Source organism: Hippopotamus amphibius, chromosome 2 (genome assembly GCF_030028045.1).
Source record: "Hippopotamus amphibius kiboko isolate mHipAmp2 chromosome 2, mHipAmp2.hap2, whole genome shotgun sequence".
NCBI lineage: Eukaryota > Metazoa > Chordata > Mammalia > Artiodactyla > Hippopotamidae > Hippopotamus > Hippopotamus amphibius.
The window spans coordinates 72,910,937-72,936,409 of NC_080187.1; the positions used below are offsets into that span (position 1 = coordinate 72,910,937).

At 41.2% G+C, this 25,473-nt stretch overlaps 1 protein-coding gene across 5 annotated transcripts in view; it reads right to left on the minus strand.

Annotated features, from left to right (window-relative positions):
- Window positions 1–25,473, minus strand: part of ACO1 (aconitase 1) — a 132,629-nt gene that overhangs the window by 31,598 nt on the left and 75,558 nt on the right. For all 5 annotated transcript variants that reach the window (XM_057720323.1, XM_057720318.1, XM_057720321.1 and 2 more), the window contains exons 2-4: window positions 7,452–7,570; window positions 5,503–5,671; window positions 4,292–4,429 (exon numbers count right to left, since the gene is read on the minus strand). In XM_057720323.1, the coding sequence (XP_057576306.1) occupies window positions 4,292–4,429; window positions 5,503–5,671; window positions 7,452–7,548 (404 nt within the window). In that variant the 5' untranslated portion in view covers window positions 7,549–7,570. The remainder of the gene's footprint in view (window positions 1–4,291; window positions 4,430–5,502; window positions 5,672–7,451; window positions 7,571–25,473) is intronic.

The following is a 25,473-nucleotide window of genomic DNA, read 5'->3' on the forward strand; positions in this document are numbered from 1 at the left end:
GACCTAGAATTCAGATTTTTCCACCACTCAGAACTTTCCTAGATTTACCCAATCTGGTGAGCTTTTAATAAGGTCTCTGAATGTGAATGTCTTCACACACTAAAGAGGAAATTTCTCCTTATTTACATAAATTAAAATCAGATTTGGATGTAGTTCAAAGTTTCTGAGTATTACATTTAATGGTACTCCAGAAATTCACAGACAGTATTTATAGAGAAGATAGTTTTGACATTCAGGAAATTTGGTCAGAAATTGCTATGATATTCTTGTTGGGATTTTAAAAAAATCCCTATTTCTGAGATAATTTTGTAAAACATTACAATAATGCATTAGTTAGATCCTTGGTTCCTAAAGATGGTGTGAAGCTAATTACTATTTCACACCAGGGAAAGAGCGTAGAAACACTTAACTAAGAAAATTCACCATTCCGCCCCCACCTCTTATGCAGTTTTCCCAGTTCATTTCTGGAAGTAGCTGGAAATAAGCCCACAGCACACAGTTCCACAAAAGTTGAGACATATCACATTTAATTCCTTACAAAAATGAGGAAAGAGACTGGGAGGTCAAATTGCAAAACCAAACTTAAGAAATAAAAACAAAACACTAGCAATGAAAATACTTCACACAGAAATGTTTCTCTTTAATTGAAAAAAAAATTGTTTGTTGGATTTGGATATCATTTTGAATCACAGTTCACCCCTAGACTTTGCTGTTTTCATAATAATATTTTTAGTCTTACAGTGTAAATGAAAAAGGTCCATAAAAAATTAAAACCAGAGTTGATGGATGTCAAAGTTTAAAGAGGAAACCAAGTCACAGTGAACTTGGTGCTGACTCAGATTCTTTACCTGCTTAATAGTCAGGAGCTCTTTGAGTTTTGAGTCAAATAACTTCTTTTTTTAAAAAAAAGAAACTCTTTATTGGAATAATTGCTTTACACTGTTGTGCCAGTTTCCGCTGTACACCAAAGTGAATCAGCTGTATTTATACATATATCCCCATATGCCCTCCCTCCTGCGACTCCCTCCACACTCCCCGTCCCAGCCCTCTAAGTCATCACCGATCATCGAGTGGATCTCCCTCTGTTATGCTGCCACTTCCCATGAGCTGTCTGGTTTACATTTGGTAGTGTATATGTCAATGCTACTCTCTCGCTTCATCCCAGCTTCCCCTCCACCCCGCTCAAGTAACTTCTTTAGATATTAAAACAACTGCAATTCTGTCTCAACCAGTACTTCTACCTTCCAAGGAAATAAAGGTAAATCCATCAGTGCCAATGAGAGTCTTCAAGAAAGATAAAAGTTGCCCATGATTTTGTGGGGCTACTTTTTATAATTTCTGAAGTGGGACCTTAGGGAACATATTTACTCTCCAATAGGATAACAGTTTGTATATTTTTAACTCTTCCCTTTGAAATCAAAACATTGAGTCCATGTGATTTAAGGTTAAAAAAAAAAAAAAAGACATGTTGCCCAAGGATGGGTTTAGAGTCCAAAGAAAGGGAAAGAGCTGGCAAGTATCCAGTCTGTTTGTTCCAAGAACCATTATTCAGGGGACAAAGCAGATTTCTCCCTATTCCTGAATTTCTCTGGTTTGGACATTGGCCATACTAATTTGAGAATCACCAGTTTCTTCGTTTCTCTTGAAGCTAGACGGAACCCACTTAAATCTCCAAGGAAGCAAATAAAGGTTTTTGCTTTTTTTCATTTGACTGGTTGGTTTCATACTCTTAAATGATTTTCTATTATAAAAACAATAGAGGGCCAGGATGGTGAGGGTGGGGGGGAGTTGAGGGAGGGAGGGAATATGGGGATATGTGTATAAATACAGCTGATTGACTTTGGTGTACCTCAAAAGGTGGTACAAGAGTGTAAAGCTATTATATTCCAATAAAAAAAAATTTCTCACCAATAGCGCAGGGAACTCTACTCAATACACTGTAATGGTCTATATGGGAAAAGAATCTAAAAAAAGTAGATATATGTATATGTATAACTGATTCAATTTGCTATACGTGTGAAATTAACACAACATTTTAAATCAAATATACTCCAATAAAAATTTTTTTAAAAAGGGAAAAAAAATATCTTCCTACTGTAAAAATAAAGAATAGTTACAATCACTTAGCACTTTGGCACCTCTCTTTCCAATTTTTTAATCTCTGCCTAGATTTTCATTGAGCTGAGATCACTCCATACATGCAACTTTTATCTGGCTCAGTGAGCTAAGACATGAGCATGTTCAAGCGTTATTAAGGATTTAAATATAACGTAAAGGTTATTTAATAATTCACTTTAAGGATGTACTATAATTTAATAAATCAATCTCCTTTGTTGGACACCTAGAATACTTTTAGTTTCCACCATTATAAACAATACTTTAATGAACACTATTTTGTCACTAGGCTTTTGCTGAATTTCAGACATCTATAAAGGGTATGTTTAGAAGTGGAAATTCCAGGACAAAGGACATGGCACACTGCTTTCATCATGTCTAATTTATACACTGCTAGCAACAGTGTATGAAAGTGTCTCCCTTAAGACACCTTTATAATTAATAACATTTAGTTTCTAATCTTAACTATGTTGATAAGAGAAAATGGTATCTCAAGGATTTAATTTACCTTTTTATTGTAAATTTAAAAAGGCTTTATATACTGTTTACCATTTGCATTTCCTTTTACTGTGAAATGTCCACTTTCCTTTGCCCATCTATTTGCTGGGTTTTACTTCTTTTTTTAATAGATTATACATACTCTTTTTTTTTATTTAATACATCTTTATTGGAGTATGATTGCTTTACAATGTTGTGTTAGTTTCTGTTGTACGACAAAGTGAATCAGCTATATTTATACATATATCCCCATATCCTCTCCCTCTTAAGCCTCCCTCCTACCCTCCCCATCCCACCCCTCTGGGTCTTCACAAAGCATCAAGCTGATCTCCCTGTGCTGTGCAGCTAGATTATACATACTCTTTATATATTAAGGATATTAACTCTTTACTGAAAATATTTTTCAAGTTATCTCCTGGTAACTTTGAAGTCATTAAATCTATTGATATTTTTTTCCCTTTGTTTCATTCATTGCTTCTAAATTTAGAAAGGTCTGTCTCATCAAGACATTTGACATACATATAATTGTTTTCTTCAAAAATTTCGGTGATTTTATTTTTAAAATATTAATGCTTTAAATCATATGAACTGTTCCCTCTACCAAATAATTAATTTTCCCAGCATTGTATGCAGAACAGTTACTTCTTTCTAACTAAAGTCCTATCTAAAGTTGGAAATAATTTTATTTAGTTATACTTCTAGATTAAGATATCAGCCTTCTAGCAATACCTGGCTGCCCTCCTCGTATCCAGATCCTCGTGGTGTAATCCTGCAGTTACTGGAGTGAACTCCTCCACACCTGACTTTGGCCTAGACTGTGCAGCTTGCTTTGATTAATATCATTATGAATAGAAGTGACCCTAGGTCAGTTCTCATTTAGGCCTCAAGAGATACTGCAGGTTCCCGCTTGACCTCTTGAGCCTCTGTGATGACCACACAGCTGCTTTCTCCTTTAGCCTGGGCCCCCAAAGAAGCACACATAGAATGGAGCTGTCCCAGCTGCCCTACAGATATGCAGTAAAATGTAAGCAGTCGACCCAGCCAAGGCTGCGGGAGGCACAGCCGCCTGACTGCACTCAGATGAGATCAGCTGACTTCCCAACCAACTTGTTGATGTGTAAGAAATAAATTCTTATCGTCTTCTGCTGAGATTTTATTGGTAGGATTGGTAGGTTGTTGGTTGGATTTTGGCAGGAAGAGAGAAGTGGATATTCCAAACAACAGGAGGAAAAAAGGAAAAGAAAGGCATAGACTTTATGGACACCCATGTGGAGAGGCAGAGATGGCCAGATATGAAATAGTTACTTGGAATCAAAGAAGAATAAGACTCCAGTGGTTGGGGAAAAAAAAAAAGCCGAACTCTTTTAAAGTCAAACACAAACTTGTATTGACAAGCTCTCATGGCAGAAATCTGTATGTGTTTTACCCAGACTTCAAGCTTAAACGCAGGCTGTTCCCACCTAAGAAGTAAATAGGAAAAAAAAAAAAAGATTTAATCCCCCCGTCCCTACCCTGAAAAAAAAAAACTTTAGGGGAAAATACTTATTGAGTTTGAGCTTTCCTGTATATACACCTTAAAGATCTTCTTCTTTTCTTTAACTACATACACACACAAAAGAGTTACGTTCTAAGATTTTGCACAAAGCAGAAAATCCAAGTATTCATCCTAGTCTCTCACCTTCTGTTGAAATCAACCTGGATGGAATGATCAATGACAAGGTCAGCAGGACAGATAGGGTTTATTTTCTCTGGATTTCCTCCTAACTTTTTCACAGCATCACGCATGGCAGCAAAGTCAACCACAGCTGGCACACCTCTAAGAAAAGGGCAAATTAAGCAAAAAACAAATCTGTTAAACAAGTGCCGTGGGATTCTTCAGCTTTTGCCTCTGCTGATAATATTGGCAATAAGGCTGTCTCATCCGTGGTGCTAACAATGGATGTGTTAGAAAAGTGGAAATTTCTAAACACATTCCCTTGAGCAGAAATCACATCAGTAATAAGTGCCACGACTCAGTGGTATCTCTACATGCAATTTTACCTCTGCATTAAAGTTAACAGCCAATATGGCCCAAACAGAGAAACTGTGAGAAAGCTGACACTTCAGAACTCTGAAACTTCTTCTGCCATCACATGGTGGGGTGACAAAGACCTGGACAAGATATACGGATCATACCCTTCAACTTCAGGCCAAACTGAAAGGAATGGATATGATTCAGAAAAGTCGGCTGTGATTCAAATTTATATTAAGTGAATCCTTCCTTTTTATTATATTAGAGAATAAAATTTGGGTGATCTTTCTCTAAAAAAAATGAAATTTGGCCCCCAGAAGGAATAAAATAACATCATTTAAAAAATGAAAAGGTAGTTATCTCAAAATGAGGCCAAGAGTTATCTCAACATGAGGCCGTGATGGGGAGCAGTTCCTGGGACTAGCAGGATGTGAGTGGAGGCTTAACAGCAACAGATCAGGCCCTGTGAACTGTGTATCTCCCCTCAGGCAATACACATCAACGTTCCAAGGACAGCTGTTTGAAACCTGGCTCCATGGGTGATGGGATGTGGGGGAGAAGAAGATTCTGAGATAGCTCCACTCCATGTTATTTCTTTCAACTTTTGCTAGTACACTTAGGACTAAGATTTTGAAGACCAAGGACAATGACCTTTGCCACTGGAAAGGGTGGAGTGAGTACGCATCCTGACTTGCCTGGAGATTATCTATCTCTTGCTGTCTTGAGATGACCACCCCTCTTTGGCTTTCAAAGGCCTCTGAATACTAGGTGGAAAATTATACAGTCACTGTGTTTTTTGTTTTTGCTTTTAAAAAGCTTTCTCTAAAGGCTGACAAGGGAGGCAAGAGAAGAAGAGAGTGAAGTGACACGAGGCTCACGTGAAGTCCTGCAGGATGACGCGTGCGGGCTTAAATGGCACTTCTATGTTTTTATGCTGCATGACATTCCAATTTAGGATATTTTCAACGTCATTTTTCTTCACTAAAAACTGATCACAGTTCCGAATGGCTGCCTCCAGGAGAACTCTGATAGAAAATGGTAAGCGTCCTAGGAGTAAAGGAGAAAGCATAACAAAACAAACAAAAACCATGAGACATCTTATTATAAGAGCTCTTTAAAGCCAATCTCCATACACACGTGATACAAGGCAACATACATGCTATTCTTCCAACAGGGAAAGAGTAAATTTAAACTGATCTCAACGGTTTAAAACATAAGAATATTGAAGGGCTTTAGGAGACAAATCAGTACTAGAAAATACCTACAGCCTAGGCAAAAATAAAATATTACAGTTAATTCTTTCATAATAAATGGTTGCCTAGCCTTGGAATCCAGGAACAGAGTTTCCCTTAAGTTATCATGAAAGAAATCAGTCTAGATAATTTAATTTACTGTATTATTGTTAGCAAGCAACACACGAAGAGTAATATGAAACCTAGTGTTTAAGAAATGAGAAAATGACCCTTTTACAATTATTATAATAAGAGCAAAGAAGAGTCATATACATCTTTCAAAGGAAATAAACCCTTAAACACCACACAGTATGGTCATTGGTAACTGTATTTTCTAGAATAAATAAAAGGTTATTCATAAGAAAAGCTATCTTGTTTATAAAAGAAATGGTCCATCCTGATACATGAGAATTACTCACCCGTCTTATCCAGAGAAAGCAGGAGTACAAAGGTAGAAAAGCACAGGAGTGCTTGTGTTTTCACAGTGTAAAAGGCTTGTGTTTTCATCCTCTTCTGCTACCTACATAGCTATTATTTAATCATGTCATTGACTCTCTCTGGGCCTCAGCTTCCTCAGGACTTCTTATATTTTTATTTATTTATTTATATTTTATTTATTGATTTATTGGCTGCTTTGGGTCTTTGTTGCTGCGCACAGGCTTTCTCTAGTTGCGGAGAGCAGGCGCTACTCTGTGTTGCAGTGTGTGGGCTCCTCATTGCGATGCCTTTTCTTGTTGCACAGCATGGTCTCTAGGTGCTTGGGCTTTAGTAGTTGTGGCACGTGGGCTCAACAGTTGTGGCTCGCAGGCTCTAGAGCGCAGGCTCAGTAGTTGCAGCACATGGGCTTAGTAGCTCCACAGCATGTGGGATCTTCCCCAACCAAGGCTCGAACCCATGTCCCCTGCATTGGCAGGTGGATTCTTTTTTTTTTTTAATAAATTTATTTATTTATTTTATTTATTGGCTGCATTGGGTCTTCATTGCTGCACACGGGCTTTCTCTAGTTGATGTGAGCGGGGGCTACTCTTCATTGTGGTGTGTGGACTTCTCATTGTAGTGGCTTCTCTTGTTGTGGAGCACAGGCTCTAGGCGTGTGGGCTTCAATAGTTGTGGCACATGGGCTCAACAGTTGTGGCTCATGGGCTCTAGAGTGCAGGCTCAGTAGTTGTGGTACATGGGCTTAGTTGCTCCGTGGCATGTGGGATCTTCCCAGAGCAGGGCTCGAACCCGTGTCCCCTGCATTGGCAGGCAGATTCTTAACCACTGCGCCACCAGGGAAGACCAGGACTTCTTATGTTTTAAAACATAACATGGTAGGGTTGTATTCAGATTAAATAATATATATGTACAAATACTCTCTATACTAAGTGCTATGTAAATGTTATATGTATACAGTCGTTATTATCTATTTGAAACGAGCAACGTAAGATAGGTGTGTGTGCATATTTGTGTGTTTAATCCAAGACCATTCAGCCATTCTCTGCTATTCCCTCTTCCAACTCTCCTAAAGGCTGATTTATTATGTAGTTTTCTTATTATGCAAGTGATATTCCAATTGCTATCAGAGCATTTACATCATAGAGCCATGTACCTACCATATCTTGAACCCTCCAATTTATTCAAGTTGAAGAATTTCTTTTCTGGTTGTGCAGGATCCAAAGGCTCAGCAAGATGTGCAAATGGGTTGCTCATGATTCCTGATGGCCACGTGTCCCTGAAAAGGACAGAGAACATTTAATTTCTACTCTCAAAGCTGGACCTTATTTATTCCAATGAATGTTTGCCTTCTTTAACAATTATGATACACATTGACTTCAAGAAATCACTTATTATCTTTTCAGAGTAGGGGGAAGGTGGGATGTAAATGAGTACAAAAATGATATCCTGAGCAAAGAAAATGGGCTCTGTGAAGCTACTGCAAAAGCTAGCATTCACCTCTCAAGAGAACATACAATTCCAAACTTCTTTTGTCTTATTTCTACAACTTTCCAACATTCCTACACTGATAAGACATGAGAAAGAAAGGAGGGAAATGAAGGATGTGTTGCATGGTAATCTCAAATAGATGAACAGACCTCTGAGCTGGACTCATGTTTTCCTTGATAGGAGGTTAAGAGGTCCGGAACAAGTGACACTGTACAATTGTATAAAACTTGAACTTCGGAAGAGAGGAGTTGAAAGCACCTGTTTTCTGTTGTAATTGTCTCTGCAGCAGTTTTAAATAAGCGTGTTAGTTAGAAGTTTTCCCGACTCACTTTTGCATATGGTAGCAAGAGTGTGTTCACATCAAGGAATCTTTAAGGTACACTGTCGTAGCATAAAGGCCCAAACTCCCTCGATATATTTGGAGAGGACCCTTTACCCCAGCTCTGGGCAGAACTTCTCCTGCATCTTTTAATAAATTATAAGTGGTGAATAAGAAAGGCCTGGCCTCCACCACACAGATAAACAGCGATCTCAAATAACTTAACTATACAACTTAGAGCAAAATACTCTGGGGTAGGAGTCGGAAGACTCATTTTTCTAGTCCTATCCCTTGAGCAAAAATCCTTATCAATCCATTCTTCAGTCTTAATTGTAATATAAGAATAGTAACATTTCCCTACCGAATCCAGGGTTTTTATGAATAAATACTTGTGCTCAACCTATTTTTGGGATGACTGATATGGAATGATCAACATATTACTATAAAAATGAAAAAAAACAAAAGTACAATATCTTACTTGACTTACAATGGGGCTACATCCCGATAAACCCACTGTAAATTGAAAATACCTTAAGTTGAAATGCATTTAATATACTAAGCTACTGAACATCACAGCTTAGCTTAGCCTACCTCAAATATTCTCAGAACATTTATGTTAGCTTACACTCGGGAAAGCTCACCTAGCACAGAGCCTATTCTATAATGAAATGCTGAATATCTCATTAAATTATTGAATACTATACTGAAAATGAAAACCAAGGTGGCTGTCTGGGTACAGAATGGTTGGAAGGGTATGGGTTGTGCATCCCCGTGATCGTGTGGCTGACTGGGAGCTGCAGCTGCTGCCGCTACGCAGCATCACAAGAGAGTATTGTCCCGCACATCACCAGCCGGGGAAAAGATCAAAATTCAAAATTCAGAGTGCGTGTCTACTGAATGCCTATTGCTTTTGCACCAACGTGGTCAGAAAGATCGTAAGTCGAACCATTGTAAGTCGAGAACTGTTTGTAGAGAAAACGACTGTTTGTGGGGATAAAAAGTGACAAGTGGGCCTTGTCTCCATAGAATGGCCCATATCTTCATTAAAACACAAAAGAGACTGGTTCCTTTAAAAGGAAAAGGGGCCTCGAAGTCAGGACTGGGAGGAAGACTCAGATTCATTGTATATTCTTTCGTATTGTTTGCATTTTTAACTGTGTGCACATATAACTATTTGAAACTAGTTAAAAACTCACAGGAGATAGATAATGTGTACATCCACTCTGTCTAGAGTCCAGTGCCAGGCAGTCTGGGAGAGTCAGCTGATTGAGGAGCAGCCCTGCCTTCCTGGAGCTATCAGTGCAGGAGGCCCCAGGATGAGCCAGGCACCTGCAACAGGCACGGGGGAATGCAGAGGAAAGGGTGCGGTGGTCTGCCCAGCGCCTTTGTGCTAGCAATTGCTTCTTTCCCCTAGTTTCATGCGGTTTTTGCAGGAGCTGCCATTTGGTGGGGGAGAGGGAAGGCCAATCGACTTCCTTTTCTGGGAATTCTGGAACTGAAACTAAAGAAAGGCTAGCATGGGACGCTGGGGCATGCTCTGACTATATTTATAAAAGCACGTGCCCTAGATCATCTGCAGTAGAATTATTCTTGTTAAAAACAGAGTATTTGTAAATGAAGCAACTGACAAAGGATTCATCTCCAAAATATACAAGCAGCTCATTCAGCTCAATATCAAAAAACAAACCCAATCCAGAAATGGGCGGAAGACCTAAACAGACATCTCTCCAAGGAAGACATACAGATGGCCAACAAACACATGAAAAGATGCTCAACATCATTAATCATTAGAGAAATGCAAATCAAAACCACAGTGAGGCATCACCTCACACCAGTCAGGATCGCCATCATCAAAAAATCTAGAAACAATAAATGCTGGAGAGGGTGTGGAGAAAAGGGAACCCTCCTGCACTGTTGGTGGGAATGTAAATTGATACAGCCACTATGGAGAACAGTATGGAGGTTCCCTGCAAAACTAAAAACAGAGTTACCAGATGACCCAGCAATCTCACTACTGTGCATATACCCAGAGAACACCATCATTCAAAAAGACACATGCACTCCAGTGTTCATGGCAGCACTATTTACAATAGCCAGGACATGGAAGCAACCGAAATGCCCATCAACAGATGAATGGATAAAGAAGATGTGGCACATATATACAATGGAGTATTATTCAGCCGTAAAAAGGAATGAAATTGAGTTATTTGTAATGAGGTAGATGGACCTAGAGTCTGTCATACAGAGTGAAATAAGAAAGAGAAAAACAAATACCGTATGCTAACACATATATATGGAATCTACAAAAATGGTGCTGATGAACCTAGTGGCAGGGCAGGAATAGAGACGCAGATGTAGAGAAGGGACTTGAGGACACTAGGGGATGGGGAAGCTGGGACGAAGTAGAGTAGCACTGACATATATACATTACCAAATGTAACATAGATAGCTAGTGGGAAGCCGCTGCGTAGCACGGGGAGATCATCTCCATGCTGTGTGACGATCTAGACGGGTAGGATAGGGGTGGTGGAAGAGAGGCTCAACAGGGAGGGGATATGGGGACATATGTATACATATAGCTGATTCACTTTGCTGTACAACAGAAACTAACACAACATTGTAAAGCAATTATACTCCAGTAAAGATGAAGAAAAAAAAAAAAAAAAAGACTCCTGAGTCCCACCCCTGGGCTACTGAATCAGAAGGGACTGGGGGAGGTGGCAGGAATCTGATAATCTCCCAGGTGTCTCTAGCACGTGCCCAGTTTGAGAATCATTGCTGGACACTGTGGAGTGCCAGGCGAGGAACGTATATTTAATTCAGAAAGCAGGGAGGCACCATGGAAGGTATATGTTTGAGGGGGCAAGGAATCACAACCAAAATAGCACACGGTTCAGGAAGGGGCCATGAACAAGTGAAGCAGGCAGTGCTGGGCCAGGCAGCCTGGGCAGCGTTTGCCTGGCTAAGGGAGCAGCGGCCACTTGGCTCCAGCTACGGGTTGCATGCAGGAATGCCAACCCGGTGTGGACAGAGCCTAGTTTTCAAGTGAGGCTGGCAATCTGGATTTCTACATGAACTCTCTTGATTTATAATGCTGGTAACTAAATTCTTCTAAACTACTAAGTGCGCCTGCAGCGCAATGGCCAAACCAAACACACCTGTGGGAGCTACCTGACCTCTGTTCTAACCAAGCCTGGCAGATGTTTTGGAGGAATGGTAATAACTAAAGAGAGAAAACTCAGGCAGGAAACTCTGGAAGTGGTGGGAACCCCTCACTGAAACGGGCATGGTGAGCTGTTCACATCTTTAAAAACCCTTCAGTCACTGAATCATTTCTATTTCTCTGTCAAGCCCCTTTAGGTTAAATTCTGTGGTTAAACCAGTTGCTAAATTGTACCCATATCTGCCATGACATGGTGAGGACACAACGTGTCAGTTTGCTTCCCTGTACCTTACAAATGCCCTGGGCAGAACTTTGGAAGCTGTACACAGTTCCTGCTGTTCCTACCACCCTACAATGCCAGCTGCTATTTCAGGACGGATATAGTGACCAGTATGGCTCTCGTAGAAAATGTGTTGTGTGACGCACTCTCCATCTGCCTCCTTTTTCCCTTAGAAACTAGATAATTGTCTAATTTCACTATATAAATGAAGGAAATTTTACTTGTAGAAGTCGGGAGAGAGAAGAACAAATTACTAATAAGTGTGAGTGTTTCACACCATCCTCTGTAACTCTGGCAACATCTCTGTACATTCCAGCCTATCGTTATTCCCATTTTACAGCTGAGAAAACTGCAGCTCAAAAAGATGAAAAAACTAGCCTCGGGGCATACATCCAGTAAGAGGCAGGGCTAGGCTTTGAACTCTGGCTTTCTCCACCAGCCCCTTGGGGCCGCCTCTCTAGGTGTGGCAACTCCTGGTCTGAAGGTGGTGCTGGCTGGAGGTCACCAGCCCCTAGCCCTGAAAAAAGTCAGAAGACTAACAGGCCTGAGAAATCCTCCTACAAGGATTGAACATTAGAGTTGCCTTTCCGTCTTTCTAGGGGTCACCCCGCACAATGGTCTGGGCCAGGCATTGATTGTCACATGTCCCTTGCCACTCTGAGCCACAGGTCAGTGGAAAGCAACAGCAGCTGTGGTTTCGCAACCCCAAATGGGTTTTGCCTGCAAGTTGGGAAATGCACCCCTCCCCATATAAGGCTGGAGGGTTCTGGAAATCAGAGCCACTCCTCAGTTTTACTCACTCTATCATTCTTGTTTCAGGTGACCTTACTGGAGTCCCCAGTGCTTTAGCAATCCCAAGAGGGAGCCAAAACAACCACAACCCAAGGATGGTGTGAGGGGAAAGATCTCTGGCTTGGGATCAGTCCAGATCCAAAGCAGAATCTGGGCATCATGAATGTACCTAGGTCTGCCTTACCCTGGCCAGAATCCTACCCCATCCCCAAACCTCCAGTATTACCATGGGACCTGCAGACCCTAAACTATCCCAAGATCTGTGATTTTGCTAGAAACCCCACCAACTGGCCAGGGAATCCTGTCTGCCTGCACAGGCACAGAAAGCACAGACCCCACTGTTTCAATTCCTTTCTTATCTGCCACCTCCCCTCCCTCTGCATTGTTCCCGCCTTTTTTCTGTTTTAGCTAATCCCCATTCAAGACTAATAAAAGAGAGGAATGAACAGAGAGGATTTTTGGGGAGAGGGTGGAGTGTCATTCTAGGTTTTTTTCTTTTTTGGAAGAGGGAAGAGTTAGTATGCATGGAAATATGTTCAGGTTGCTGCCTCTTCTGTTCCACAGAATAAGGTGGTCCTGCATGGAGGCACAGGGAAAAAAGAGGAAAAGAAAAAAAGAAAAGAGATTAAAAAATAGTAATAATAAAGATAGGAAAGAAGGGGAAATGATATATTTAAGCAGTGAGTTTGCAGCTCATTCAGAACTTGTCCTTCCTGAACACTTGTGTTGAGAAGGCTAGGACTGCTGACATTATCCGGTCTCTGAATTAAGTGGGACCCATGGACAGCTCTTAGACAAAAGGAACCCAAAAAGAGACACCTGCACTCTCTCTGAAATCCTTCACTACATGTGTTCACAGTCTAAAAGAAAAGATCAGTATTTGGCAGAGAAATGGTATCTCTCAAAGCTAACCATCCTGAAATACCAGCTGAGTGACTTGGCATGATCCTTACAGAGGCATTTTGTGCATGAAAGCGTGGGGGTGGGGTAGGGAGTGTTGGACACCAGATTTTTTAAAGTAAATCACTAAGGCATAGGCAGGCAGATCTGAGACATTTAACAAATGAACTATGCTCCCAGTAAAAAGGTTGAGGGAGTTCAGTACTGGGGATCCTCTCCAGCCACAGACAGTATTGCTGCCAACTGACCTCTGGCCTCAATTTAGGACACTGGCAGTGACTTGGAGTGGCACCTTCATTTGTACATATGTGGCATGGCACTAACCCATCACCACGCCCTAGGGACACCTTGATTTTTGATGCTAAGGAGGCAATGAGATAAATCAGAGGATGGTGAGCCTTCCTTAAAGAACTTTCCATAGGACTAACATTCCCCTGATGAGGAGATAGAGGCCCTAAAAAGGTGACTTCCTGGGGTCACAGGATTGTAGGTGGTAGAACCAGGAGAAAATATAGCTGATTTTCCCTCCAATAAAAAGCAAATTTCTGGCAGGAAAACAAACAAACAAACAACACCTTAAAATCCTTCATAAGTAGAGTTGAAAAAAAGTACTGCTTAGGCATATCATGGTCTTTTGGCACTTTTGTGAGTTAGTTCTTTAATCATTCACTGAGCCTTCCATGGTCCAAAATTCCAGAGAACTGACTGACAACTAAACTTTGGGAAAACAACTTGTGGTTAAGTTTTTAACCATCTGCTCTGGATGACTAGTTTATTATGAGAGGCAGAGGAATAAAGATAAATCAGTTCTATTGATGTAAATATCAGACACACATACCATTGTATATGCAAATGAATATAATAAAGAAAGATACGGAGGAAAGTTAAGATATATAGATGGCCAACAGGCACATGAAAAGATGTTCAACATCACTAATCATCAGAGAAATGCAAACCAAAATCACATCAGTGGCTTTGCAAATCAAAACCACAATCTCACGCCCGTCAGAATGGCTATCATGAAAAAGACCACAAAAAGCAAATGCTGGCGAGGATGTGGAGAAAAGGGAACCCTTATGTGCTATTGGTGAGAATATCAATTGGTGCAACCACTGTGGAAAACAGTATGGAGGTTCTCAAAAAACTAAAACCAGAACTGCCATATGATCCAGCAATTCCACTGCTGTGTATGTACATCCAAAGAAAACGAAAACACTAGTTTGAAAGGATATGTGCATCCCAATGTTCAAAGCAGCATTCTTTACAATACCCAAGATATGGAAGCAACCTAAGTGTCCATCAATAGGTGGATGGATAAAGAAGATGTGATGTATATATATACAATGGAATAGTACTCAGCCATAAAAAAGAATGAAATTTTGCCATTTGTAACTGGACTTGGAGGGTACTATGCTTAGTGAAATAAATCAGACAAAGACAAGTACTGTATGTTATCACTTATATGTGGAATCTAAAGAGTAAAACAAATGAATGAATATAACAAAACAGAAACAGCACAAAACACATAGATCATAGAGTCCAGAAATAAACTCACACACTTATGGTCAATTAATCTGCAACAAAGGAGGCAAGAATATACAATGGAGAAAAGACAGTCTCTTCAATAAGCAGCGCTGGGAAAACTGGACAGCTACATGTAAAAGAATGACATTAGAACATTTTCTAATACCATGTACAAGAACAAACTCAAAATGGAATAAAGACCAAAATGTAAGACCAGAAACCATAAAACTCCTAGAAGAAAACATAGGTGGAACACTCTGATATAAGTCGTAGCAATACTTTTTTGAAACTGTCTCCTAAAGCAAAGGAAACAAAAGCAAAAACAAACAAATGGGACATAACTAAACTTAAAGCTTTTGCACAAAATGAAAAGACAACCTAAAGGAATGGAAGAAAAATATTTGCAAATGATATGACCAGTAAGGGGTTAGTTAATATCCAAAATATATAAACAGTTCATACAATTCAATACCAAAGAAACAAATAACTCAATTAAAAAATGAGACCTGTTATGGCTGATGTAGAATCTAAAAAATAAAACAAATTAGTGAGTACAGAAAAAAACAGACTCACTGATATCGAGTACAAACTGTGGGGAGAGGGAAGGGGGGAGGACAAGACAAGGGTAGGGGACTTTGAGGTATAAACTATTATGTGTAAAATAAGCTACAAGGATAGACTGTACAGCACAGGGAATATGGCCAATATTCTATAATAGCTGTAAATAGAATATAATCTTTAGAAATTGTGAATCACTATGTTATACAGCTGAAACTTATATAATGTTGTAAATCAATTATACTTCAATTAAAAAAATTAGAAAAAAGATGAGAAAAATACATTAAAAGAAAATGTTAAATATAGATGCTCATTGTGAAAACACTTTAATCAGCTATAAAAAAAATGAGAAAATCCTACCATTTGGGACAACATGAACTTTGAAGACACTATGCTAAGTGAAATCAGAGAAAGAAAAATACTGTATGATCAGATCGCACTTATGTGTAGAACCGAATTAAAAAAAAACACAGGACACACACACACACTTCCCCTCCCCCCCCAAAAAGAAAGAAAAGAAAATGCAAGTGAGCAAAAAAGAAGAAAATTAAAGTCCTCTATAATACCATGGTTTGGAGTAGACCTCACACTGTTTTGTAAATTGCTTTTTTTTCTACTGGGCAGTAGACCACAAACATCTTTACAGAGCCATCGTGATATTTTAAACACTTTTAACTATACCATAAAAATCCATCATTTAGATATATAATTTATTTAAATCTCATCATTAAAATACGTAGGTTGTTTCCAAGCATTAACATTCAAACAATGCTTGTAACCTTGGTATACACTTCTTCGAATAGGTCCTTAATCCATTTCCTTAAAATAAACTCGCAGCTTTCAGTTCCTAGAAATAGGACAGCTGGGTGAAAGGATCTGATACCTCCACTTGGTTGTACATCACCAGGTTGCCAGGGAAAGGCTGTACCAATTTTATGACCCTTCTCTGAAGCAGTGAGTAAATGGAGGTGCCTAAACCAGGCAACATAACTCATCTTTACCTTTTGCCAAATTGAGAGAGAAAAAAGCTAATCTTGGGCACTTCTCTAATTGCTAGTGAAGGTGAATACTTTTCCATCCCTCTGTTAGATATCTGAATTTCTTCTTTTGTAAACTCCCTGTCTGCCAGAAAGGCCAAATTTAGTGACTCCAAGATGGCCTCTGGTGACCGAATGTTCTCATCTCCGAGGGACTTCACTGACTTATTCCTGTGATAGACTCAGCACTGTAATCCTGGAGAGGCAAGGACTGCCGTTGGCCTCTATCTGACCTTGAGACTTGCAGTCTACAAGATTCCCCTTTACCTGAAGGGAGCCCTAAAATCTGATGCACAATTTGACCCCATGCTGGGTGTACTGTGAACCCAGTTGGTTATAGCAATGTAAGTGACCAATTAGCTTACTTCACAGGCAAAATCCCCATTGGAGTCAGTGAGCTTTGCTACTGGTAACCCGGACGGTTTCCAAGCCCAGGCAGCAGTCTTGCAAATGGGTTTTGTGAGGGAGACCGAGTATAGCACATGGGCAGCACACTGCTAAACCATCACTCTTGCTAGAAGATTGCCTGGGACTATACACCAGCTGGCAGGGATGATGCCTGTTTGGCACAGCCAGGTTTGTAGAGATGTGTGGAATAGCTGACTGATTTTACCTAAATGCCAGCAATCAGATAAAATGAGTCACTTTTTTTGGGTCTCTTTCCAGCCTTTGGAGTATATAAATCTAAGATTTAGCTGTTTCTGCTGTCAGAGGTGAATCCTCTTAGGTTTTCTTATGATAGAGGGGGATGGATATGAATGGGCCCTACAACCACGCACAGGATTTCCACGCATCAGTAGGAAGAGGCAGGGGAGAGGCGTAACTCTGGCAGCAGAATTCCCGTCAATAATGGGGTGGGGAGAATAGAGTTTGAGGAGTGGGGTGGAAACTGTGTAATCAGTTTCCTGGAGAGCTTCTATAGCTTGAAAGAGTTTCAGGTGATCAGTTGAGAATCTCTGCACTATGGTCTAAAGTACAGACAACATGCCCTCAGAATTGTTTATTTAGGATATCTAAAGACACACAAGAGTGGACTTTTTAAATCTGTGCTAACAACAAAAGGAGGTTTCCTCTGTATTTCGTGTGGTTTACCCACCTCTCTTCCTCTCTTCTCACATTTTCCTAAATACCCTTCCTGAATTTTCATGGCTTCCAACTCCAAAGTTAAAGTAGTATCACTGCATCTTTTAGAGTTTATTTCAGTTCACTATAAAGATTAGCTGTGCTTCAGTTTTTTCTGTTTAAAGAGAAATTAATTGGTTCCACTCCCAAACTGACTGTTGTGTATCTAAACATTATGCTACTTATAAACAACTTTTTGTCAAAAATGAGATTCCAAGGATGTCTATGTAAATATAAACAAGATTGAGGTCAGAACTGTTCAGGCCAGCAAACCACCATGGCTTGTCAACGCTCTTTTTACAAAGTAGAGAGCTCGAAATATTAGTTCCTTGCTTTATTTGATGCAGATGCATCTGAGAAACTGGAATAGCTAAATATCTCTGAATTTTCCCAGAGACTAAGTCACTTCTTTGCTGCTCATAAAAGTATTGAAAAACAGACCAAAAAAACAACACACACACACCAAAAACAACACAAAAACCTCTGAAATGTGATACCTGTAACCAAAAGGATTTTAAAGGAAAAGCCATAAGTGCAATTGTCTATTTTGCAAAAGAATGAAAAAGAAAAAAAAAGGAAAAAAAAAGAGAGAGAGAGTAGTGCTGTTGTAGGAAAAAAGGGGCCTGAGAGGATGGTCATGTCCCAGGTCTGAGGTCCCTGGGACGGGTGGCCAAGTGAGCGAGCCATAGTAAAGTGAAAGCGGGTTTATTTAGAGAGATACACACTCCATAGACAGAATGTGGGCTGTCTCAGAGGCTAAGAGGTAGCCCCAGGGCACCTCTTAGAAAGTGAGAGCAGCCCGGGAGGTGTGGGGATGGTTCGTTTTTATGGGCTGGGTAATTCCATAGGCTAACGAGTGGGAGGAATATTTTAACTATCTCGGAGCAGGGGCGGGGATTTCCAGGAATTGGGGCACCACCCACTTTTTGGCCTTTTATGGTCAGCCTTGGAACTGTCATGGCACCTGTGGTTGTGTTGTTTAGCATATGCTAATGTATTACAATAAGCGTATAATGAGGCCTAGGTCTACAGGAAGTCAAATCTTCTGCCATCTTGGACCTAGTCAGTTCTAACCACTTTTTGTCATATCCTCAGGATATGTCATTCTTTTAAAGGTTGTGCCCTGCCCCTTTCCCTCCTGACTCAGTGCAGAAGGAGGGTCCTGGAGAAAGAATGGCTTTATAACAATATAACCAAATCCATCAACACGTTTTTCTTGGGCAATAATTAATGCAAGGTGCATTTTATACAACAAAAGTCAACAAGACTCTGCCTTTAAACAGCTCTGGCATACAATAACTTGTCACACAATAACTTGTCGCTTTTTGTAAAATTTTAAGTTATCAGTCTGTTTTCACTCTTTTGTCTTATCCTGGACCAGTGCCCAGAATGCTCCACACATATTCCTAGAGTTTTTAAAAGAGCTGTAACAGTTTATAAATGATTTGGTTTCATTCCGAATAAGCCACATAGCCTTTCTGTGCCTCAGTTTCCCAGTTTGTAACTTAAGGTTACTTGATGATCTAAAAAGTCCCTCCTGGGTGAAAAAATTCTATGATTCATTCATTCATTTGTTTAACACATATTTACGTTGACTGTGTAATATGTGCCGGGAACTGTTTTAGGCACCAGGGATGACAAAGCCCCCTCATGGTGCTTCCATTTCAGTGGAGGGAGACAGACTAAACGAACAAACAAACATAGAAGCAGAATGTCAGACTGTGACCAGTTCTGCGGATAAAGCAGGACAGGGCAGTAGGGAGTGTCAGCCATGAAGGGTATCAGGAGATCAAAGTGGCTCACTGATGTGTAGCCACTTGAGAACAACCTTGAAGGAAGTAAACAAGCTCAGCACAATCTGGAGGAATGGTCAGATCATAGGCAAAGGCCCTGAGGTGGGTCTGAGGGACAGGGAGGAGGCCAGAGCAGGGTGAGCGAAGGCAGAAGAGGAAAAGATCGAGCTGGGGAGTAGCAGAGTCAGCCACTGCAGGAACTCTAAGGACAAACTACAAAGTACTCTCCTCACTCTACACTTGGTTTAAAGTGTACATTTACAACATTTGAATTTAGGTTTGGTAAGCTATTAACTCATAATATGAAAACATTAGGTTGTCATTTAAAAAGTAGCTACTTCCTGAAATCTAACCCTTCTGTTTCCCTGAAGTTCATTAAGTAACACTGAAAATTTTCAGGATGTATCATAAAAATGATCATGACTCACTCAGCAGATGTGCACAACCACTCCCAAAGGCAGTGGTCAGGATCTGGGGGACCAGAGCTGTGACCATGGCACTGTCTTACCAAGCAGCCCCTGTCTCTGAGGCTCCCCTATTCCAGGCTCATTGGCCAAGGTAGCACTACATCATATGCAGTTCCCAAAAGAGAAGGCTTACCTGACACATCCTTTAAGCTCATTTTTAAATTAACTGCAGTAACACAAACTCCAAAGAACAGAAATAGTTATTTCTATTTTCTGGTATCATTATGGACTAATAGAGAGTTTCACAAAAAGTCTTGGTGAACTTCAGATTTATTATTCTGGAGATGCACTGAGAAAGGAAAGTCATTGCGGGATCATGAAACATTTGTGCAGGAGCTTCCCTGGCGGCACAGTGGTTAAGAATCCACCTGCCAATGCAGGGGACACAGGTTCCATCCCTGGGCCGGGAAGATCCCATATGCCACGAAGCAATTAAGCCTGTATGCCACCACTACTGAGCCTGTGCTCTAGAGGCCGTGAGCCACAACTATAGAGTCTGAGTGCCACAACTATTGAAGCCAGCGTGCCTAGAGCCCGTGCTCCACAACAAGAGACCCCTCTGCAATTAGAAGCCCAGAAAGTGCAACAAGGTGTAGCCCCTGCTCGCTGCAACTAGAGAAAGCCCGCATGCAGCAACGAAGACCCAACGCAGGCAGTAAATAAATAATTCAAACAAAAAAACCCCAAACCAAACAAAAACATTTGTCCAGAAAGTAAAGGAAGAATCAGAGCCGGACCCCCTCAGAACCAGGTGTCTCATCCAGTCCTCAGCCCCTTCTCAGACTACCCTGAAGCAATCCACTGTCACCAGCAGGGCTTCAAAAATGATGCCTGCAGAGACCCAACCAAGTCCTACTGCATCTAAGTTCCTAGAGTAGGGGGAGAGGGGAGCAGCAACTGTAGTTGTTAATAGCATGACAGAGCAGGCCTGGCCACTAGCCATCCTTTAAGAGTGGCGTGATTTCCTCAAGCTCTGAACTCATTTCATAGATCCTTGGTAACAAACCTAACTCAAATTTAGGAGTTAGAAAGAGTGTCACCACAAAAGGCTGGGTGTTAGGCTGCCAAAGGTCTCACAGGGCAGCATTTCTCTCCATGAATTCACCATGTTTCTGAGGTGAAACATCTACCCCCACCCACTTTAGCACTGCTCAGACCCAAGAATGATGACTCATGCTAGTAAAGTTCCCAGAAGCTCGAGGTTTTCCAGAAGAAACGCAGCTGCCGGGAGGACCTGAGGCTCCTGTGTTCTGACCAGCACTTTTTTTCCCCTGCAGTGGTTATAGCTTTGTGGTTAGCAGATGGGACGCTGCAGCCAGGCTGCAGCTGTGCCGAGAGGGAACTCAAACTCAGGTCCATCTGGCCTTAAGCCCAGCTCTTAAGCAATGATGCTCTAGTTCCATCTCAGCGGTCCACACAGTGGCATGGCATCTAAATGCAACGGCCATTTCATTGGGTCAAAGGTGTGACAAGCATCAGAGCAGCATCTGACTATGACACATCTGGTACCTGCGCCTCGCTGGCTTGTCTAAGAAAAGGGACTAACGCAGATTCATTCATACATGTGACATGATAGACACTGATTTGACATTGAAGGGATAAAGAGATCAGAGTCCCCCTCGCTCTTCAGTCACACACAGACTGGTCAGGGGGCTATGACAGTGTAAAGCAGTCCATGCTACAGCAGTGGTGGATGGAAAGCGATAAAGAAGCATCTGGGGGAATTCCCTGGATGTCCAATGATTAGGGCTCCGTGCTTCCACTGCAGGGGGCATGGGTTCTCTCCCTGGTCGGGGAACTAAGATCTAGCAGGGCACCTAATCCACCATAGGAAGAAGTCAGGAAGGCCTTTAGGAACAGGCAACACCATGCACGAGCCCTCCAGAGCTACACTGAGGGAGGAAGTCAGGGAAAAAGTATTCTGGGCAGAGAAAACATGTGAAGGTGCAGAAGCGTGAGCCTGTGGGAGTTATAAAGCAGTTCCATGTGGATGAAGGACAGGGCTCGTGATGGACAGAGCTAAGACGAGAGGAAAAGGGAGCAGCAGGGTCCGTATCATGAGGGACCTTGAGAAAGGCTCGGGTTTACCCTGAAGGCAAGGAGGCACCCTAAAAGATTCTAAGCTGGAATCTTCAAGACCTGATTTGCTTTTCAGAGATCACTCTGGTAGTGGTAAGAGCTGACTCAGGGGAAGGGTGCTGGACTGGTGTCAAGGAGGCAGGTTATTACAGTCATCAAGTCAGAAGAAGGGGGCAGGGGCAAGAGATCCCAGGGAGAGTTAAGAAAGGGGAATGAACTGCGGGTGGGTGAGGAAGAAAAGAGAGATCTGGGATAGCTCCTGTGTTCCCCATTTGGGCAAAGTAGCAGAGCCAATGACCACAATGGGAACCAGAATGTCGGTTTTTGACACAGGAATTTGGGATGATGAGGAACAGCAGGCAGCAACACATGTGGACCTGGAGCTCAGGAGGCCTGGGCTGAGAGAGGTTGGGACAGGCATTCTGCCATGAGTTGCTATATCACTCCATAGGCACTGCAGCCTGCTGACATGTGCTGAGTGCCCGTGCAGTGCCAGATACCTTATCCACATTGTCTAATATGGTCCCTCAGCAACTATGAGACAGGGACCACCGTCCTATTATACAGACGAAAAGACTGAGGATCAGAGAGGGTAACTAACTTGCCAATGCTCTGTGGCTGGTAAGTGGCCAGGCTGGGAGTCAAACCCAGGCCTCCTGATGACAGGGCCAACTCCCTTGCACCATGCTGCTTCCAAATAGGCATAGCATTTTATAACCACTCCTCATCCAAAACCTACATTAACCAAATGGATTAAAAAAGTTAAATCTCTCTTTAAAACAATCTTCAAACTGAGATACATATGCATGTACTAGATAGTCAACCTCTAATTTTCCCTAAAATATCCTTGATTTTGGCAAAATTTGTATGACAGATAACTTTTTAAAGGGTTGATGGGTGGATGTCAAAAACCCATCACCAGGCATCACCAGCCCTTAAAATGTAGCTGATTCCTTATCTGAGCAAATAAGAGTTTTGTGAAACATGGCAATTCTTGAAACCAATCTGGAGGCTGGTCTTGATCGCACCACTATCACAGAACCGTCCTGAGTGTGTCTGTGTAGCTCTTGCATGTAACTGACTGTCCACAATGATTCATTTATTTCTCTTCTCAACCCAAAATTCAAATCTGGTAATTCTATACGAGGACACTTTCTTAAACCGACACACCTTCTTCATGAACTAGGCCACAATGTGTACTTTGCTTTGAAATTTTACAGTAACGGTCATGAAAGGATGACGAGGTTAAGGAACAATTGAGTGTTCCATACACGTCAATCTAAGCAACAGCTCAGGCAAATCACACTCTTCAAACATGGGCTTCCTCGGAGTTCTCCTTAAATTACAAAAAGAGAATGAGAGAGAACCCCACCAGCACTCATGCACAGCAGCCTTGCCAATTCATCAGAAAGTGGATTAACTTCTATGACAAAGACTAATGCAGAACCTGAGGAATCTGGGAAGTGATTGGTTCAGAGAGTGTGATATCATTTTGATAGTTCTATGCATTAGGATATATATACTTACTTCAAGAACCTGGTCTGGCTCCCAAATACATGTGATGCTTAGAGAGAGTTTCCTGTCTTTGCATGTTCCCAACATCCAATCCCAAAGCCCTCTGGTTTCCAAACTACACTTAAAATCAGACTCTGCCACTTTCTGCCATAGACAAGATTCACTCTGCCTAAACCTCAGTTTACTTCTTTGCAGATTTAAGGTATCAATGCCTGCCCTGCACTGCTCTGCCCAGCTCACAAGGGCCACTGTGATAATTAAAGAAGGCAGTAGATGAAGAGATGGTGTACACTGGGAACTCTGCACCTGTGAGCGACTGTTATTCATGAGCTTGATACCAACTTACTTCATGGGGCTTGCAGACCCTAAATGTAGCCAATTTCTTTTACTGATGATTTAAACCTATATCTTAAAACACAACAGATGTTCTAAAATGTTGTCAGAGCCACTCTTTCCTACTGAGGGAAAAAAGCATTCTAGAATCAAAAAAGACCTAAATGCTCCAGATCTATGAAAAAATGACAACAGACCATAAAGATATTTTCCTCAAAAAAAAAAAGAAAAAGTTGTCTTTTTTATATTGGCCCAAATTGAAGATTCTTTTTGTCGAAGTTCTTTAAAACTTTAAAAATCTTGCAGGTGAGATAAAATGTTCGTGACCCTAGGCAATATCTGAAATTTTCCCTTTGAATGTGATGTATTTCATCTGCAATCAAAAATTTTCTCCAATGAACTGAATCAGTTTAAATTAATTGAGCATCCATTTCTCGAGCATCTTCTTTGCATTAAGCACTGTTAAGCAGCACAGGAGAAAGGGAGGTAAGGAAAACCTTGTTTTACATGAAGATTACGACCTGACTCAGGAGACTGACATAAGCTTGAAAAGAACTACAATATGCTAAGGGTCATAAGAGAGGTGAGAGGAAAGAGAGAGCTATAACTAGGGGAGCTGAGAAAGGCTTAACAGAGGAGAACTGGGAGAAGAAGGAAAGAGGGAAGACTGATGCAGTCTGGAAGGCAGAGAGGAGAGCGAATGCAGAAGCAGAGAAGTGGGACCACACAGCAAGTGTTCGAAGTCTGCTCAGGGGTTCAGCTGGGCTGACATTAGGGCAGAAGAGTTTTAAGATTTTGTTACAGCAGTCAGTACATGCTTGTTTCTGGAAGACACAACAAAGATACTTTTTTTGTTAGTTTCTACAGTTGAAAATGAAGATGCTGACTCCTGGAAGAGGAGAAAAAAGGAAAGGTCCAGATGAAACAAGACTGGCCAAATGCTAATGTTCATAATTGTTGAAGTGAGGGTTTATAGTCTCTGCTTCCTTGGATGTATGAAATTTTCCATTAAAAATGGCTAAAAAAGAAATGAAGACCAGTCAGTCTGGGGAGATGGTGAGCTGATGGCTTCTCAGGTGATGGTGCTAATCCGGTAAGAACTTTCTAACCTCTGGGTCAATTGGAGGGAGCCCGCAGGGCTAGGGTTGGAGCTGACTCCACAGGGGGAAGTAGACACTGCACAGTGTGCACAGTGTGACTGAGGGCTGTTTTCAGTTCCCCATCCCACTCGCTCCATACTTCTTTCTCCACTGCTCACAGGGAGAAAGGGAGTAGCAGGGATCTGCTACCTGCCACGTTGGTGGTAATTCATTCGAAGAAAAATGAAGGCAACTATGTTGTCCTCAATGTACAAGTAACTGTGGGGGTTATTTTTGGTCATATCAAGTTTAGTACTTGCTAGAAAATATTAATAAGCAAAGTGAAGGTAATTAAAAATCCACTGTACCCCACCACTCAGCGTTTGCCACAACCTTTGCCTCTGTCCACACATCTGCACATCTGTACATACATGCACATGCTCTCTCTCCTCCTAACAGTAGGATCACTGAGAAGCAGTCCTGGGTAACATGTTTTTCAATTTTAAAACTCTTATGACATTTCATGAAACAGCATTTTACAACATCAGTTTAAGGGCTGCATAATAGTCCATTAAAGAACAGTCTGATCTGGTGCTTCTAACCTCGAATAGGGGCTTACGTCAAACAACACTGTTCAATAAAATGTTTTGATCTGAGAGGGCTCTCAATATTATTTTGAATTATTATATACTAATATATACTAGTTTAGAATTGAGATGCGATAAAGTAA